Raw genomic sequence first — 19,623 nt, 5'->3', positions numbered from 1 at the left:
ACGTTGAATGGTGGATTTGTATATACACAGCAAACCAATGAGATTGAAATAGGGCTTCTGTGTTCAGTCTTATGAGCCCACAGAGCAGTTTCTCAGATAACAAAGGCAAACCTTTTTTTTTTTTGCTAGACCGTCAACAGCATTACAAATTGCTCATCAGTTATAAGGTACTCATCAGGAGAAAAATAAACGTGTAGAGGGAACCTGATCCAAAGTATTTCCACATGTAAGTTAAAGATCACTGTAGAGAATACAGATCCTTGTGGGATGCCACTAGTCACTAGGGGGCATATTATCAAGAAACGGTGTTAAAATTTATAATAAGCTTGATAAAATGCCATTGTGAATTCCCATAGATGCCCATATTCTTGTGTGAACCTGGGCTTCTATTGAAATTCTCAAGGGCATATTATCAAGCTCATTATCGACGCTTTAGCGGCACTTTCCTGCCGCTAAAGCGGCGTTAATTTTAACGCCCTTCTTGGTAATATGCCCCAAGGTTTTTTGGGTCTCAGCAGGCTTTCTTTTGGAGCTGGACAATGTATCCAGTTTTGAGGGTCACTTGCGTATGAGAGACATTTATTAGGATGAGTAGCATAGTAAAAGCTCAATTAATGAGGGATTTTAAGATGGTCAAGAGGAGAATATCTTGTCTTGACAGCACTGAGGGTGAATGATTTTAAATCGGGTGGGTTGTGCAGGTTTAATTGAGAGTATCAGTGAGATTGTGTGATTGGATGACTGGATCTCTGGTGGTGTTTTTAATGTGGCTGATGTTTTGTCTGATTTAGTAATTCGTTTCCATAAATTATTGGTTGATGGTCTTGCATTTGTCTGTATAGTGTTTTACTGCTGGCCCCATGCATGGTTTAATGCAGTATTTGACGCATGTGAAGACTGATTTGTTGTTTCATCATCCTTCTGTAAAGGTAGCAGTGCTGTAGGTGGTTTCGCTCGAGTATTATGTCTGCTGATCGAAGACTTTTTAATTATGTTAGTTTATCATGAAACAAGTCAATGTACCTGGTGTGGATGGCTTAGTGTTTATAGTTTATACTTTCTATGCAGCCTAGAAGTTAACATGTGCTTTAAATGTGTAATGGAGAAAGTCAAATCATACTTTTATGTGGCTTTGGGTTGAATGGCATCACAATTGGTGAATACGCCTTGCTTCAATGAGCCAAACAATGAAAGAATGAAGGAGCTTTATTATCCGAACTACTACCCTTAAGGGTATCTTGATGCTAAATTAGTGAAAACATGTCTGGGAGGGAGTAGTCCATCCCTGAGAAAGAGCCAACTATTAAGCTGCACCCTGAAATGGTTTACAGGGACGAGGAATCGGATAATAGGTGGAAGGAGGTTTTAAGATTTGGCAGCTAGATGTGAGAAAGAGCAGCTGCCTAAATAACATAATCTGAAACAAAGTATTTGAAATAGATAAGCAGAGGCTGACATCAAACAATTGGAGAGGAGGAAGAACTGGAATTGGCAGCTGAGATACAGAGGATTGGAATGATAATAGGTCCTATGAACCAGTAAAAGGGCCTTGAAAACAACATATCTGTGAATAGTGAGCAACAAAGATCTTTCAGGAAGTGGGAGACAAACTGACACAGAAATGGGTTGAAAATGAGATGCACTGCTGAATTTTGTACCACTTGTAGCTGGTGAAGGAGGTAGTCAGGGAAACCCACATTTAGTATGTTCACTTAGGCAAGTCTAGAAAAACATGAGAGCATGTGTGACCATTTTGTGGGATGACAAATATGGAATTGAGATGATTTTTCTGAGCATTCTTATGATAAAAAACAGGATGCAGTACATGACTGTATCTCTTGTTCTGTGAGGGATTTGGGGGATGTGCAGAGGGCAAGTTGATACCCCTGTATTCTGCCCACTGTTTCCATTTTTTACTATGTGTCTGAGGGCTTGAAATACTACCAGTTCCATCACCATACATTTGTCCATGGCTCACCGTGCTCCACCCACCAAGAGTGGGAAAACCCCTTTCCAGTGTTGGGCGATATCTCACTTAACCAAAGTCAGTCCCAAAAACAAAACGTGTTGTTTATATCTGTTGCCACCTATCATTTATATGTTATGCAGGAGAGCTAACTTGGGTTCATGGGGGATCTGCCAGGCAGCACCTGGGCTAGGCAGGAGGTCACCCCGTGCCAGAAGGGCAGGAGTGCGGAGCAGCTCCATACCGTGTGGAGGAAGGTCCCCTCCTCACCACCACAGTGGAGACATGTAGGGGAGGATATTACTCCCATGTGCCAAAGGTGGGACCTTGTGTAGTATGCTTGATGCAAGTATTTATACTGAATTAGGCGTTGGTGTGATGCAATGGCAATGCCTCAGGGCATGCCAGTGCCCCTGTCCAGTCATAGTTATCCAGGTACTCAATATCTCCCTCCCAAGTCGCCCGTAATGCATCCAGAGTAGTGTGACTATGTGTGGTCAGAGTCTGGTATAAATGTCTAATCCTGTGTGGGTCCATGTGACCCATTAACAGCCACCCTTCTACAGGTAAACTCTGGTAACTCTGTTAAGTCCTTAATATGTGATATCAGTGTGTGTCTAAGTTGTAAATACTTAAAAATAAATAGGCAACGGTGAAGTTGATGCTCATCCTGCACCTGCTGAAATGATTTGAGCACTGTCCCTTTCATAATGTCACCCAGTGTGGATAAACCCTTGAAGTCCAATGCACGGAACCCTGGTAGTGCCACTACGGGGAAAAAGAAAATGCCATACCATAATGGGGTCGCCGTAGTCAACTTCCCACACCAGGCCAACCGCCAGACCGTCCATTGCCATAAATGGATAACTATTATAGCCGCTGGGGACAAATGGTCTATCCCGTATGACTGTAGAGGAAGTCTATTAGTAACTGGTTGCCCATCGCTCCTGTCTCTACTGCGTATGATTGAACTGTCTGCACATTATACCACCATTCGTTGATGTTGAGTAGGTGGGAGGCAGAGTAGTAGGCATACATATCTGCTGCAGCTATATCTCCACAATAGGTGGAGTGTATACAGGAGCGGATGGGCCACTCTAACAACACCACCTCTCCGCAGGAAATGATTAAGTACTGCGTTAATATGCTTAATCCTTGATTGTGGGATATCATAGGGGAAATTCTGAAGCTGGTTAAGGAGTCACAGTAAGGAAACCATTTTAAAGATAGCCGGCCGTCCAAGTAAGGACAGGGGCAGGGGAGACCATGTTTTCACCTCTTCTTAGACACACTCAAATATGGGGTTAAGGTTGTGCATCCAGGAAATTGTCAGGTGTGGGCAGATGTAGATATCAAGGCACTGAAACCCGTCCACGGCATGGTTCAGATGAGTTGCCCAGGTTCCACGACCTTGATCCCCACAGACAGGAAACAGCACTGATTTTTGAAGGGTTTGTGCATAATCCAAAGGTCTCCCTGAATACTCTGAGTATCTGCAGGGTCCGCGGACCTGTGATCCCTGGATCCGTAGGAAAAAATAGCATGTCATCTGCGTACAGTGCGTTCCCATCTGACATCCCGATGGACCACTGAAACCAGCGCACCAGGGGATCCAGCCTCACCCATGCGGCCAGTGGTTCGGCCGCGAGTGATGATAATAGGGGGAAAGCGTGCACACCTGTCTGGTACCTCTAAGGATAGGGAATTGGCCTGACAGTGCTCCTGCCATGCTCATAGAGGTGTGGGGGGGGTCTGTGTAGAGTACCTGGATAAATGTCAGAAGTTGAGAGCTTGCAAGAGAAGGGATAAATACTATCCACCTGATTGAATCAAATGCTTTATCTGTATCCGCTTATTAAATGGCCGCAGGCCGACCAAATCCTGCCACTTTTGCTAGGGCGTTATGGACCTGTCTAATGTTATGGTGCGTGGATCATTATGGCATGAAACCTGCCTGGTCAGGATGGACAAGATCAGAGATGTGTGGGATGAGACGGTCCTCGAGGATCTTACCCAGCTGCTTGGCTTCTATATTCAATGATGAGATTAGTCGATATGAAGAGGGGTCTTCAGGGGGCACCCTGGTTTGTGGAACACCACAATTTCTGCATGTCGCCAATCTGGTGGGAGGATCCTCAGTTCAGAGGCCTCCTGTAGCACCTTTAGCAGATGCGTACCTAGTTGGGACATATGTAATTTCAGGAGTTCGCTCAGGAACCCATTAGGACCCGGGTCTCAGCCAGGTCGCTGGCTCGACAGTGCATAAGTGAGTTGCTCTACAGCAGGGATACTCATAGTACGGCCCGCGGGCCAGTGGCGGCCCGGCAAGCCTTCCCTGGCGGCCCGCGGACCTTGGAGACATCCTACCAGTGTTGTTAAGAAAAATGTAAGAGTGTCCTGTGTCCGCAAACACTGCCGGTTGCAGCAGCGCTCTATGGGGCCGGGCGATTCCAGCGAAGGTCAGAGTGGAGCTGCAGGGGCTCCAAGAAGGGGCTAAAGAACAACAAAGCCCCATTAACAAGTAAGTGGTCTTTTAAAGACCTGTTAAGTACTCGGGTGCGGTGGAAAGCTGTCTCAGCCCCGTCTGACACACATGCACGCCAGGCGAGGTGGCAGAGGGAGGGAGAGAGGGGGGAGAGGGAAGGGGGTGAGAGGCAGACAGGTGGGAGGGAGACAGAGAGTGACAGAGTGCTTTCCTCCAGTATTTAACTATCGTTTTTTTTTTCTAACTCGGGGCTCCACTTCTATGCATTTTAATTACTGATTGTTTCCAGAAGGCAGGGTTAGAATGGAGGAAGCTGCCTATAGTGAAGTCTGTGTTTGTGCAACGTCCTGGAAAAAAAACATGAAAAAGCAGCAGCAGTCTCCTCGGAGGCCCAAAATCATGTGAGGCACTTGAATGATAGAGAGCTCTTTCACTGGAGGAGCCCGAGACCCTCACACGATGAACTGCGCCGAGAACATATCAAGAGGGGGAGGGATCTGAGGTGAAGACAGCCACCCGAGGTGAGCCGGAGAGACCACCCCCGTGGAGGGAGCGGGGTTCTCGTCACGACCTTAATGGTGAATACAAGTGGGGGAGAGAGGGGGCTGCTGAACCCCTCCCTAGAAAAGCTCCGGGGAGAAACTTTTCCTTGGAGGGGTGGATTCATCTTCCGAAGACCCTCACAGGAAGGGCAACAGCGAGAAAGAACTATTTCCTGGATGGGGAGGGATTCTCGACAGCAAGAAACATTTCGTGGGAGAGTGAAGGCATCTGAGGGTGGGGAGATGTGAAAACGCATCCGGCTAACACCTCACCGTGCCGGGAAGGGGAGTGAGGGAGGGAAGGGGAGTGAGGGAGGGAAGGGGAGTGAGGGAAGGGGAGTGAGGGAAGGGGAGGGAGTGATGGAAGGGGAGGGAATGAGGGAAGGGGAGTGAGGGAGGGAAGGGGAGTGAGGGAAGGGAAGTGAGGGAAGGGGAGTGATGGAAGGGGAGGGAGTGATGGAAGGGGAGGGAGTGATGGAAGGGGAGGGAGTGAGGGAAGGGGAGTGAGGGGGGGAGTGATGGAAGGGGAGGGAGTGAGGGAAGGGGAGTGAATGAGGGAAGGGGAGGCAGGGAGTGAGGGAAGGGGAGTGAGGGAAGGGGAGTGAGGGAAGGGGAGTGAGGGAAGGGGAGTGATGGAAGGGGAGGGAGTGATGGAAGGGGAGGGAGTGAGGGAAGGGGAGTGAGGGAGGGAGTGAGGGAAGGGGAGTGAAGGAGGGAGGGAATGAGGGAAGGGGAGTGAGGGAGGGAGTGAGGGAAGGGGAGTGAGGAAGGGAGAGGGGGATGAGGGGGAAGGGGAGTGAGGGGGAAGGGGAGTGAGGGTGAGGGAGGAAAGGAGATGAAAGGAGAGGGAAGGGAGAGGGAGGGAGAAGGTAGGAGAGGGAGGGAGAGGGAAGGAGAGAGAAGGAGATAGGGAGAGGGAGTGAGACAGTCAGAGTGAGGGAGAGATAGGGAGAGAGCGGGAGAGGGAGGGAGTGAGAGGGAGTGAGACATTCAGAGTGAGGGAGAGATAGGGAGAGAGAGGGAGTGAGACAGTCAGAGTGAGTGAGACAGAGGGAGACAGGGAGGGAGAGAGGGAGAGATAGAGGGAGGGAGACAGAGAGAGGGAGAGAGAGAGAGAGAGAGAGATGTGTGTGTGCCGGGTCTGGTGGCTCAGTGGACGAAGGCGTCCGCTGCAGGGACCTGTGTTCAACCTCACGGTCACAGTTTTTTTGTTGCCATAGCCCCGCCCCCTCCCCCACTGACCCCTCCCCCACCGGTGCGGCCCTCGGACACAAACCACACTGTAAATTTGGCCCCCGAGAGAAAGTTTGTGAGTACCCATGCTCTACAGTGATTGGCACATCGAGTTGTGCTCATGTGTTATCCAAATTCGATTTTGGCAGGATGTTGCTTATGAACTCTATGGTTTGATCCCGGAACAAGACTCCTCACCAAGCATATAAATCCGAGTACTACTCTGCAAAAGCGTTGGCAATTTCACGAAGATTGGTACATAAACCACCCACTGTGTCACTCGGCACTGGCACTGTGGCCGACGACTGTGCTATTTGACATAAGCTATGCAGCATCCTAATCGACTTGTCGCCCCACTGATAAATCCCACACTTGGTTGCATGCCATGCCGCCCGAGCCTCGTTTGTAAGTAGTTGATGCAGTTGCTGTTGGGAGAGAATCAGATTGTGTCTAGTCCATGCCCCGCAAATATCTCTAATCTCAGCCCCAAGAGCCTGTTGTCAGGTTTTCAGGTCCACTACCTGTGCGCCGCAGCGGAGTAGCTCCCCAGCACAGAAGCTGATGTCTACTCCCTGCAACGCGGGCTTCAAAGCTTCCCACAGAATTACGCCAGATGGTAGAGGTGTCTGCGTTAGACTCCAGGTAGTCTGTAATCGCTTGATGGAGTGTGGATTTATAAAATGGGTTTTGCAGCTGCCAATGTGACATGCGCCACCGGAAAAGAAATCTCTGGGGCCCGACATGCAGCCGAAGTGTCACTGGGGAGTGGTCTGACAGCCCCCATAGGAGGATAAATACCGCAGAGGCCCTATGTATCTGGGGGCCTGGGAGAAATAAGTAGTCTACCCAGGAGAAGGACCCATGGACCGCCGAGCAGAAGGTATATCCGTATTCTGCTGGGTGATAGGCTCTCCATGCGCCCATCCACCGCAGGGAGTACACCAGACACCGCAGCTTTGAATCCCCTGGACTATGGCTGAGTCCCTTAGTGCGCCATCTGTCTTCTGGCACCATGGTGTCATTCCAATCACCCCGATCACTGATAGACCGTCTGGCTGTTCTCCCAAGAGATGCAGAACCCAGTCTATAAAAGTTTCACCCAGGGGGGGCATAAAAGCTACCCAGCATCAATTGTTCCCCACATAATGTTCCTGTCACAAGAGTATACCTCCCACCCGCTGAGATTTTTGTTTGACAGTAACTTGGAGGACCACCAGGAGGTTCTTATGGATTGAAAGACTGAATTTTGGTTTTGCTACAGAAAGGTTTTAAACAATTGTTCCTCATCCAGATGTCCACTGCTGATATGCAAGCAGAAAAAGACTCATCTATATCAAATATGTTGCTGGAAATGGATCCTACTATTTGTATTTCTTCACCACATGATGTGATCTTGAACTACATCCCCATCTCGCTGCTCCCGTTTCCTGCAAAAGTCATCGAGAAGACCGTCAACAAGCAGCTGGCCGCCTTCCTCGAGACTAACGGATCCCTCGACCTCTCGCAGTCTGGCTTCCGGGCCAACCACAGCACCGAGACCGTCCTGATCGCAGCCACCGATGACATCCGAGCCCTGCTCGACAACGGAGAAACAGCGGCCCTCATCCTCCTAGACCTCTCCGCGGCCTTCGACACTGTCTGCCACCGTACCCTACTGCGGCACCTCAGCAACGTCGGAATCCAGGAGAAGGCACTGGAATGGATCATCTCGTTCCGCGCCGGAAGGACACAGAGAGTCCGCCTCCCCCCGTTCAGATCAGAAGCCACCGAAGTCATCTGCGGCATTCCCCAAGGCTCCTCGCTCAGCCCAACCCTCTTCAACGTCTACATGAGCCCCCTCGCAGCCATCGCACGCCAACACAACCTCAACATCATCTCCTACGCCAACGACACCCAGCTGATCCTCTCCCTCACCAACGACCCCGCCACCGCCAGAGCCAACCTACACAAAGGGATGACAGACGTAGCCAAGTGGATGATGAACAGCAACCTGAAACTGAATTTGGACTAGACGGAAGTCCTCATCTTGGGATCTTCACCCTCCGCCTGGGACGACTCCTGGTGGCCCCCCGCCCTGGGCAACACACCCAAACCAACAGACCACGCACGCAACCTGGGCTTCATCCTGGACTCCTCCCTCTCCATGACCAGACAAGTCAACGCTGTCTCCTCGTCGTGCTTCAACATCCTGCGCATGCTACGTAAGATCTTCCGGTGGATCCCCACCGAGACCAGGAAGATGGTCACCCAGGCCCTCGTCACCAGCCGTCTGGCCTATGGCAACTCCCTCTACGCCGGAACCACCGCCAAACTCCAGAAGAGACTCCAGCGGATTCAGAACGCATCTGCACGACTCATCCTGGACATCCCCCGACGCAGCCACATCTCCGGACACCTGAGAGATCTGCACTGGCTCCCGGTCAACAAGAGAATCACCTTCCGTCTCCTCACCCACGCACACAAAGCCCTACACAACCAAGGCCCAGGATACCTCAACAGCCGCCTCAACTTCTATGCCCCCACACGCCAGCTTTGATCGACCGGCCACGCCCTCGCCTCCGTCCCCCGCATCCGAAGAGCCACCACAGGAGGAAGGTCCTTCTCCTACCTGGCCGCCAAGACTTGGAACTCCCTCCCGACCCACCTCCCCCTGACCCAGGACCACCTTGCCTTCAGGAAGCAGCTCAAGACCTGGCTGTTCGAGCAGTAGCGGACCCCCCCTCCTCTAGCGCCTTGAGGCCCTCCGGGTGAGTAGTGCGCTATATAAATGCTTTGATTGATTGATCTTAAATCAAATGTCTAAATTAGTGCTGTCAAGGATGTGATGTAAATGCTGAAAACTATTGGGCTAAGCATTGAAGCTTGAGGGAATTTAGCCAGATTTGTGATGGAGCAAAAAGGTACATGCAAGATAGATTGTGATCTGTTAAACAGAAAAGATGCCAGCCACTTTAACGTGATCCAGAAAATTCCACTTTCAAAAAGATGCCTACTAAGGATAGTATAAGAGACAGTGTTGAAGGATGCAGAGAGGACAAAAAGCACCAGCAGAGCTCTCTTAGTTAAGAATGGCCCTGATATAATCCATTACAGTCAGCAATATAGTTTCTGTGCTGAATTAAGGGCGGAACTCTGATTGTGTGATATCCATTAGATTATTGGATTCAAAATGTAATGGCAGCAACGTGTTTACTTCTTTCTCTGAAGTCTTAGAAGGGAAGGGAAGTAGAGAAATTGGCCTATAATTACTTAAAAGGGTTGGTATATGTTGGTGGCAGTAACTGGATGGCACCTAAGAGGAAGATGGGGTTATAAAGAGAAATTATATAATTTAGTCATAGTCTGGGATATACCATGTCCACAGCTAACAAACATATATGAAGTGCCCATCGGTCAAGTGGCAAGTCCGATTTGATAGCTTCAAGGGATGTTTTAGTGAGTTCTGCAGAAAGCAGGAGAAATGAGGTAGTGATAAACCCAATGTCAAGATGAAATGGTAGTCAAATTCCAGTGAATTGATGGAAGGGCGACTTAAAATCTGTTATGCATTTTTTTTATATTTTTCAAGAAAAAAGGTTTCACACATCTCTAATGAAGCTATGATGACATTAATAAAGGCTTCAGGATTTAAATACATTTGACAATGGAGAATATTTTCTTGGTTGGGTATATAGTTGTTTAAATTCATGAAGAATAGTAATATTACAATCCACTTGTACTTTTATAGAGGCAGCCCTATATAAATTGCTTTGGACTTCCAGCTATATCATATGGGGAAGTTTTTGAAGAAGCACAATTGTGTGGCTGAAGGGGATGGTCAGTGTATGTGGAAGGTGGATGGTATGACATAGGGTATTTCAAGTTCAATTGCATTGAATTAATGCAGTTGAGGGATGGAAAGAGCTGATGCTGAAGTTGAGTGTTACTTATGAAATGTATAGCTTCAATGACATATTCTTTCATGTTAAAATGTTTAAGATTTCAGCAAGTGCATTTGCATGTTCATGGTGGCAGGGAATATTGAGATAATGACAACCTACATGTGAGTTTAATGCATGCATTTCTGGAAATGTCAGCAATGTTCTCATTCCAGGTGTTGCTATGTTCCAGAGGTCTGTGGATCAGTGTGAATGTGTCTTTGAGGGAGGCAGATGTTGGGAATTTGCAGGTACAGATATGGAGCTTATGTTCAATTTTCCCATAGACACAGATTGGGTAAAACTCTTGCATACATATGGCCCTAGGTTCCTAGAGGGAAGAGGGCTATTTATTTTTGTAGGTGATGACACAGGTTTCTAAAAAGGTGGCACTCTGACTGCAAGTCCTTCTTTGATTGTGTGTGCATGTTTTAATCAAGGAGTTGAGTTCTGTATTGTCAGGGGCCAAGGGGATGCAGGCTGTGTGCAGAAGTTCAAGTGACTCATGTTTTAGTTATGAAAAGAACATTGAGGTTGTGTGATGATGGTGGAATACAGAATAAGTAATGAGAAGCATAAGGTGTACCATTCTGATGTTAGTTGGATGTGTTCATTGGTGCGTGACAAATGATGGAGTTGCTTTGATTGGGGTTACATGAGTAATTGGATGTGTGTGGCAGATTGGTGCTGAGGGATGTTTGAAGGGAATTGGGCCCTTGACCCTTTTTGTGCCCTTATAGCAGTCCTCATTGTCACCACACACCTTAACGGCCAACGCCTGAAGGGTAACCAGTTACTGCCCCACCACCACAGTAGAGAGAGCAAAACTAAGATTGAAAAGTGTGCCCTCAAATAGATTTCTAACACAGACATACTAATCTAACAGTAATCAGAGGCAGAAATAGCAGCTGGACTTAAAAAAAAAAGTTTTGTACAGATCAATCCCTAGGTGTTCTTACTTGTGATGCATACAATTTTTTACTTGCTTCTCCCATTTATTTATTGGTTTTATATAAAGGCAATTTCATTGTGATTGTACGTTATTGTACTTAATTAATGTATGTGTGCTTTTATGTAGCATGACAAGAGCCTATGGTGGAAGGGCAATACACAGGCAGTAATTCTTAGCACAATTTACAATAATATATCATTTTTGCATAACTACAATTGGATATACAATTTTAAATTCTTTGTGAAGTGACGTTCAGCGTATATGCTGAAGTATTTTCTTTTAGGAAATGTTTAACGTATTAAAAGATGTTAGACAAACATTATGAGTTGTTGAATGGTAAATACGTTGTGATTATAGATGGGTATTTTTTTAAAGCTAAGACAAGATAAGATTATGACACAGAGGAATAACCTTAGGCAAATCTGTACCTCAGTCAATTATTGCTGCTTGCTATCTGATGCTTCCAACACAATGACATTACTTTGTTGTATATATGTTCATCAATTTTTGAGAATTATACCTCAATTGCTAAATAGAAGGGGTTATTTCCTTTTACAAAAATGAGTAAAGTGTCAATAACATGATCAGTTTTGCAAAATTTCATGAAAATAGCACAATCAACAGGGCTGTCACAGGATAATACAGAGATGTGATAGTTTAATCAGTAGTGGTTAAGTAGAGGGATGCTTACATGGAAGCGTGGGGTTCCTTGAGACCAAAGATTATAGAGACAGAGCTGTCCTACATTCGGTAGAAAAGCGTAGGGCCAGAACTTTTGGAAGGAGTAAGAATTTAGTGTATGAAGCCTTTTAAAAAGCAGCTTAGCCTTGGTCAGAAGGGTATAATGCTATTAAAACATTATACTCGCCTAAGTAAAATGTTCTAAATTAAGAGAGATAAATAGAAAGACAAACATTGGCCAAATAAATAAGAGTCATTATTGGTCCCGAACCACACCAATTTCTTCAGTTGAGCTCACAACATTTCAATGTCCTAAACCAAAATTAATGAAAATCTAAAAAACCTTTCCTTTTATGTCTGTAAACTACAGTCATGATCAAGATGAATTACATTCTCTATCCTTGATAATTTTCTTACAGAAAGTAAAGTCTTTTGTCAAGTAACTTGCTTGTCGTAAGGGAAAACAGAAAAGAAGCAACATCCATACATACCGATTCCTTCAATAAAACGACAGTTTGGAGGTTCCAGTTGTTCATATTCTCGAGAGATATTGAAGGCTTGTCTGTTAAAAGAAAATGAAATGTCATGAATTTAAATCTTTATGCCAAAGGCGGAGATGTTTTGGCTGACAGTGCATGCACACAAGTGCTTTATTTCCAAGCAATAGGACGGTAGAATCCTCATTCTCAACCACATATTTTTACCTGCTCGTATTACCTGTTGTTAGATATTGGGGTTCTGGTTGACTGGGGTCAAGCCCTGGGGTAGCAATCACCAAACATTCTAGGCAGGGTTAGTGCCTGCAAACCCTAAATTAACCTGTGCTCATCCTCTGGTAGCTTGGAACAGAACAGTCAGCCTTAACTTTAGAGGCAATATGTAAATTATTTGTGCAACACTTCAAAAGTAAAACAGTGAAAACACCAAAGAAAAAGATTCCTCATCAGATGAGATGCTCGTTATTTAATAAATAAAATAAGACCAAAATAACTAAATCCATTAAGTAGAATTTGAGATAAGGATTTTTAAAGAATATACTGTAAAATAGTGCTTAGAAACAATAGGAGCTTGTTTGGGATATCTGGTCGCCCCTGACCGGGACAAAGTCAAAAGTTCAGGCCAACCGGGATGGTGCGTGGGCCAGATACAGGGACCCAGTGAGTCCCGCTGAACAAACATACCTTAATCCTGTCTAAGATGCAGGGTGGAGCTGAGTTGATGCGTTGGTGTTGATCCATTCAGTGGGGGAGATGCGCCGGTCCTGATCCGCATAGCAGCGGTGATGCATCTGCTCCGATGAATGAAGAGCTGCGATGTGGAGATTCGTTTTCGAGGATGCCTTCAACAAGCATATGAAGATCCTGTGCTGGCCAGAGTGTTGTGAAGTGGGGGTTCCAAGGCGATGAGCAGGGCCGATCCATGCAGCAAGGGTGATACGCCGGTTCTGGCCTACACAACAGGAGTGATGTGCCGGTTCTGTCCACACAACAGGAGTGATGCGCCGGTTCTGATCTGCGCAGCAGGGGTGATGCACCGGTTCCAATCTGTCTGATCGGTTTTTCAAGAGCAAGCACCTTAGGCCCACTTTCAAGGGTCCAGCACTGGACTGGCACCACTTGGTAGAGCAGAGTCATAGATAGCAGAGTCCAGGTGAAGAAGCAGGGCGGTTGATAGTCTTTGTTTCCCGGAGACTTCCGATCAGCCAGCTAGTCCCTTGAGTAACTTTTGGTTCAAGTGATGCAGGTCCAGTCCAGTCCTTCTCACCAAGGCAGGGGAACAGCAGGCAGCATGGCAGCACAGTATTTAGAAACAATGTGGACTAGCCCACTATGTGTATGTGTTTTTCTTAGTCACTTGTAATGGTAGCCTAGAAACTGGACCCATTGGGTGTTGTTAAAACCAGTGAAACCAGACCCATACCTCTTACCTGTGTCACCACCTTTAACATCGTTTCCAACCAAGTATCCAAAATAATCAAGAAGCACCGGAAGATCATAGGGACAGGAAACCTTGACTGGGACCTGCCCCTCATCTCTCACAGGAAAGCCAAATCAATCAAGGACGCTATAGGCTCCACGAGACCAAAACCAATCCAAAGAACACAGAACACAATCACCAATGCATGGGGCCTGCCAAAAATGGTAGGACATTTTGCATGTGATGACTGTAGTGTATGCCACCTCACAAGCACCACCAAAACACTCGACTTGGATCCAGGAAAGACGTGGGAACTACGTGCCCACACCAACTGTAACATGGCACATGTAATATACCACATTGTAGGTCCTTGCAACCTTACATACATAATAATAATAACAATAATAATACAGACTTTTGTATAGCGCGAACAGCTACCTCAACTAGGAGGTGTCCCGGCGCTGTGAGAGCAGAGCAGATCTAAAAACCCTGGGAGAAAAATATCTAACTTTCCTGTGTGAAAAGCCAGGTTTTTAACTGCTTTCTAAAACTGGATTCTGAGGGGGCGCTCTGGAGGCCCGAAGGCAAAGTGTTCCAGAGCCGAACCGTGTTTGCCGAAAACGTCCGACCCGGCAGCTCGAACGGAGAGAGCAGGCCTGGGAGTATCTGGGCAGCCGAGATCTTAGATAATGTGGACAGTTTCATGCAAAGCACATACATCGGTATGACAAATAGGAAAATCAAAAAGAATACCACAAAGATGACCAATCATTTCCTTGAAATGGGCACACCACCAACGACATGAAGTGGGTGATCATTGAAGCCGTGGACCCTAACACATCCAATATCCAACACCAACTACTCATTAAGGAACAGAGATGGATCTACCGACTCTCTAGTCATAAGACCGGCCTCAATGACAACATACCATGGAACAGCCTAAGCAAACGCTAACACCGGCTTGCACAAAAACCTTGAACCCAATCCTTCTCGAGTCGTAAGGGATGTGGAGCCTTTGTTATCTATCATCTGCTACTTCGCACACAGCCCAGGCCCTCACCTACACCCTGACAGCATCCAGGGGTATGAACTGCGCCACATGTTCACCTATTGACATGCCCACCCCTCTCTGTAATACCCTCGCCAGGCATAGCTGCAGTGAAAGCTACCACACATACCAAAGGTTCACAGGAGGCATACCACTTACTTATTAATACCCGGTCCTCCTGTCATGGCCAGAGCGCTAGTACCCACCCATCTAGCACTCTCTGTCCATATCCCTCTACCCTCCGCCACCCATTCAGCACGTTGATTGGAACCAATTTGCCACTTGTACCATCCTTGTGTAGGAGCACTTGCCCACAGGACACCACTACAAAATGGCCGCCGCATTCACTCGGAGCCTAGTGCACAACGCGCATGCTCGCACATGCGCGAATACCCAGAAATAACCCGGCCTCTTACTTAACCGGCATCTCCCCGGCACTTCTGGACCAGCCGGGACGCCATGGGGCCCGCATTAGGTACTCCGGCAGAGGGCACAGCACAACCAAGTAAGGCCTCGAACCCCCTGAGAAACTGTTTTTCGTCATACATATCGCCCGATAACAGCTGATAGCACTGCTCCTTTTCTTTACCATCTAGATAGGCCAAACGCAGTGCCTCTTCCCCGCGCCCTGAATACTGCCTAAAACATTGTAGCATTATAAATATTGGTGAACTTTTTATACTTTTTAAACTCTTCATATTGTTAGTCTCTTTACTAGCCTGGTAGCAACTCTGGATAATTATACAGATCTAATAGTAGCCTCTCCTGCACTCCATCATGAATTGGCACTAAAGAGGTTTGGCGGGAGCTACACTGACTACTTGCCACCATAATCTGCACGCAGCGCATCACGGACCGCTGGGTCTTCTCCCCAGCGGCCCTTCAGCAAGCCTATGTGCTACATATAATAATGTGTAAGTCACAAGCGCATTTTGAGCTCAATGATACGCAGCGCCACATTACCGCTGTTATTGTTCCGGTCATGGCATGCCACACAGTATCGCTTGCATGCTGGTCTCTTCCTGAGCCTTAGTCACCTGAATGGCCTATAGGACGAATACTGCAGGACACCAATACATACTCTAAGACTGCATTTTATGTTGCTAAAATTGTACTCGATGTTGCTGAATCATACATGTTGTGTATTGTCCCTTTTCCTCCCTACAGGAATTCTTTTCGCCACTCATAAGTGTCCTTAAGTACGCCGACACTTATCTACCACCTTTTTTACCACACACCTTAGCGAGTGTGTAGGTACAACACTGTTTCACGTGGCACCTACTTTTGCCACTCACTGTTCACTTATTGGTCCTGAAGAAAGTCCCGTAAAATACCCAGAAGGTACTGAAACATGTAGACCGCAGCACTTAAGCCAACTCATAGGAATAGTGTTCCTTTAGTAGTTGCATCATACATAGTTTTAACCAATACCCTGGGCTGCCAAGAATTAAACATTAGGTAAGGATTCCCAGAGGTATTTTTTATTAGTTCACCTTCACTCACATCACGCTGTTGCACGACACCCGCTCCGCTGTAGTCAAGCGTCGGAGCACAACCAGGTGGCACTCAGCCACCTGGTTGGGACCCCGATGATGAAGCACGACACCAACCTGGTTGGTGTGTGAGGGGTCTTTTAACAACACCTAATGGGTCCAGTTTCTAGGCCACCAATACAAGTGACTAAGAAAAACACATACACATAGTGGGCTAGTCCACATTATTTCTATATATTACCCTTGGGGACAGGACACACCCTACATACCCTTGCTCTCTGATTGATTACGTGACAGTCCAGCACAGTGTCAATCCTTCAGCAGCACAGAAGTCCTTCTTCCTGGCAGAATCTTCACAGGTCCAGAAGTGTACCGAAGTGATGGTATCATAGGTCCAGTAACTATACCCAGTTTGGCGTCTGAAGTGGGGGAGACATCAAAGACTGGTCTTTGAAGTGCACAGAGGTTCTCCCTACCTGCCTGACTCACTACTCAGAGGTATGCAGCCCTTTGTATGGGGACAAGACAAAGCCTGTTCAGGTAAGTCTGGGTCCAGCTCCTCTCCTCCATCCTCACAGGATAGCCCATCAGGTCACACCTAAACTCCCATTGTGTGTGGCTGTCTACCGGGAATATACTTCCCCAGCGGTCACCTACTCCAGACTTATCAGAGAGCGGAAGCAGGCACAAAATGGTAAACATAGGAAAATGCCACTTTCAAAAAGTGGAAAGTTAGCATTTGAAATTATGACTCGGGGACACCAGTCTTGGAGGTCTTCTCTATTCCCAATTGGAAATTACATTTACAAAATATAATAAGGTAATCCTAATATTATCCTATGGGAGATCAATCAATCAATCAATCATAGCATTTATAAAGCGCAGTACATACCCGTGAGGGTCTCAAGGTGCTATGGGGGGGGCTGCTACTGTTTGTAGAGCCAGGTCTTGACAAGTCTCCTGAAGGTTAGGAAGTGCTCGGTCTGCCGCAGGCAGATGGGGAGGGTAGGGTGTTCCATGTCGTGGCGGCGAGGTGAGAGAATGATCTGCCGCTGGCGGTCACTCTTCGGATGCGGGGACGGTGGCTAGTCTGTGGAGCGGAGATGGCGGGTGGGGGTGTAGAGGCTGAGTCGGCTGTTGAGGTACACTGGTCCGGTGTTGTGGAGTGCCTTGTGTGTGTGAGTGAGGAGTTTGCAGGTTATTCTCTTATTGATGGGAAGCCAGTGCAGGTCTCTCAAGTGGGGTGTGATGTGGCTCCGGTGAGGGGTGTCGAGGATCAGGCATGTATGGAGGCGTTCTGGATGAGTTGGAGCCGTTTCAGGAGTTTGGCCAGTGCTCCTACGTAGAGTGCGCTTCCGTAGTCCAGTCTACTGCTGATGAGGGCCTGGGTGACCGTCCTTCTACTCTCGGTGGGGATCCAATTGAAGATCCTGTGGAGCATACGGAGGGTGTTGAAGCAGGAGGAGGAGACGGCGTTGACCTTCTTGGATAGGGTAGAGTCGAGGATGACCCATAGGTTGCATGCGTGGTCGGTGGGTGTAGGGGGTGCTTCAAGTGCAGTCAGCCACCAGGAGTCGTCCCAGGCCGAGGGGGTGGATTTGAGGATGAGGACCTCCGTCTTGTCCGAGTTCAGCTTCAATCGGCTGTTTCTCATTTAGTTGGCGACGGCCTTCATTCCTGTGTGGAGGTTGGTTTTGGAGGTGTGGGGGTCTTTGGTGAGGGAGATGATCAGCTGGGTGTCGTCGGTGTAGGAGATGATGTTGAGGTCTTGCCCACGTGCGATGTGGGCGAGCGGTGCCATGTAGACGTTGAACAACGTTGGGCTGAGGGATGAGCCTTGGGGATCGCCGCAGATGATCTCGGTGGCTTTGGAGCAGAAGGGGGGGGAAGGCAGATGCTCTGTGTTCTGCCGGAGAGGAAGGAGGTGGTCCATTCCAGGGCCTTCTCTTGGATTCCGGTGACGTGGACGTGTGTACGAAGTGTGCGGTGGCAGACCGCATCGAAGGCGGCTGTCAGGTCGAAGAGGATGAGGGCAGCGGTTTCTCCGTTGTCAAGCAGGGTCCTGATGTCGTCGGTGGCAGCGATGAGGGCAGTTGCGTGCTGTGGTTTCTGCGGAACCCGGACTGGGACGGGTCCATGATGCTGTTCTCCTTGAGATAACTAGCCAGTTGTTTGTTGACGGCCTTTTCGATGACCTTCGCCGGGAACGGGAGCAGGAGATTGGTTGGAAATTCTTGAGGTCTTTGGGGTCCGCCTTGGGTTTCTTGAGTAAGGCGTTGATCTTTGCGTGCTTCCAGCTCTCTGGTCGCTGTCTCGAAGGAGATGTTGATGGTTTTCCGGAGATGGGGTGCGATGGTGCTGCTAGCTTTGTTGAAGATATGGTCTGGGTAGGGGTCTTCCGTGGATCCGGAGTCGATGGTGTTTATAATCTTGATGGTGTCGTCTAGTTGATGTTGGTCCAGGCGAGCAGGCGGCTGGTGCGGGTGGTGGTCGTGGGAGCGGGTCTCATCGGCTGCCGGGGTGGTGACGTCAATGAAGCTGTCGTGGATGTCTGCGATCTTGCGATGGAAGAAGGTGGCCAGCGAGTTGCACAGGTCTTGTGACGGTGGGATGTCATTGGTGATGGAGCTGGGGTTGGAGAGTTCCTTCACGATGTAGAAGAGCTCTTTGCTGTTGTGTGCGTTGTTGTCTAGTTGGTCATTGAAGGAGGTCCTTTTGTTGTGTCTGATGAGGTGGTGGTGTCTGCGGGTAGCGTTCTTGTAGGCTGTGTAGCTTTCCGGTGTTCGTTCCCGGTTGCAGTTTTTTTCGAGTTTTTGGCAGGTTCGCTTGGAGGCCTGGAGGTCTTCGGTAAACCAGCTGGCTTTCTTGCTGGTGTGGGAGTTGGAGGGCTTCTTGAGTGTGGCGAGGGTGTTAGCACAGTCGTTGATCCATTGTCTGAGATTACGGGCTGCGGCGTCAGGGTCGGTCGGGTCTGCGGGTGGGCTCTGGGACAGGGCTGTGGTTATCTGGTCCTTGGTGACTTTGCTTCAGCGGCAGTGAGGCATCTGCTGGGTGCGGTGGTGTGTGGTGGGTTTCTGGAAGGTGAAGTGGACGCAGCGGTGGTCGGTCCAGTGAAGTTCGGTGGTGTGGTTGAAGACGACGTGGGAGCTTGCTGAGTAGATGGGGTCGAGCGTGTGGTCGGCAGAGTGGGTGGGTGTTGTGACTAGTTGTCTCAGTCAGAGGTTGGCTATGTTGTCGATCAGGGTGGACAAGTTGGAGTCGTTGTTGTTCTGAGGTTGAAATTCAGGTCCACGAGGAAGATGTAGTCTGTGGAGGTGGGGGCGTGTGTGCTGATGAGGTCGGCGATGGAGTTGCTGAACTGTGGTCAGGGTCCGGGTGGTCTGTAGATG

The 19,623-nt window shown here is 48.2% G+C and overlaps 1 protein-coding gene across 1 annotated transcript in view; it reads right to left on the bottom strand.

Annotated features, from left to right (window-relative positions):
• The window catches only part of LOC144784743 (serum paraoxonase/arylesterase 2-like), a 448,276-nt gene that overhangs the window by 270,089 nt on the left and 158,564 nt on the right, over positions 1-19,623 (bottom strand). Inside the window, exon 2 of the mRNA XM_078663731.1 lies at positions 12,268-12,338. Coding sequence (XP_078519857.1) covers positions 12,268-12,338 — 71 coding nt within the window. The remainder of the gene's footprint in view (positions 1-12,267; positions 12,339-19,623) is intronic.

Source organism: Lissotriton helveticus, chromosome 10, assembly GCF_964261635.1.
Source record: "Lissotriton helveticus chromosome 10, aLisHel1.1, whole genome shotgun sequence".
Taxonomy (NCBI): Eukaryota; Metazoa; Chordata; class Amphibia; order Caudata; family Salamandridae; genus Lissotriton; species Lissotriton helveticus.
Note: the sequence above shows the minus strand (reverse complement) of the source record. Positions and strands in the feature narration are given on the sequence as shown.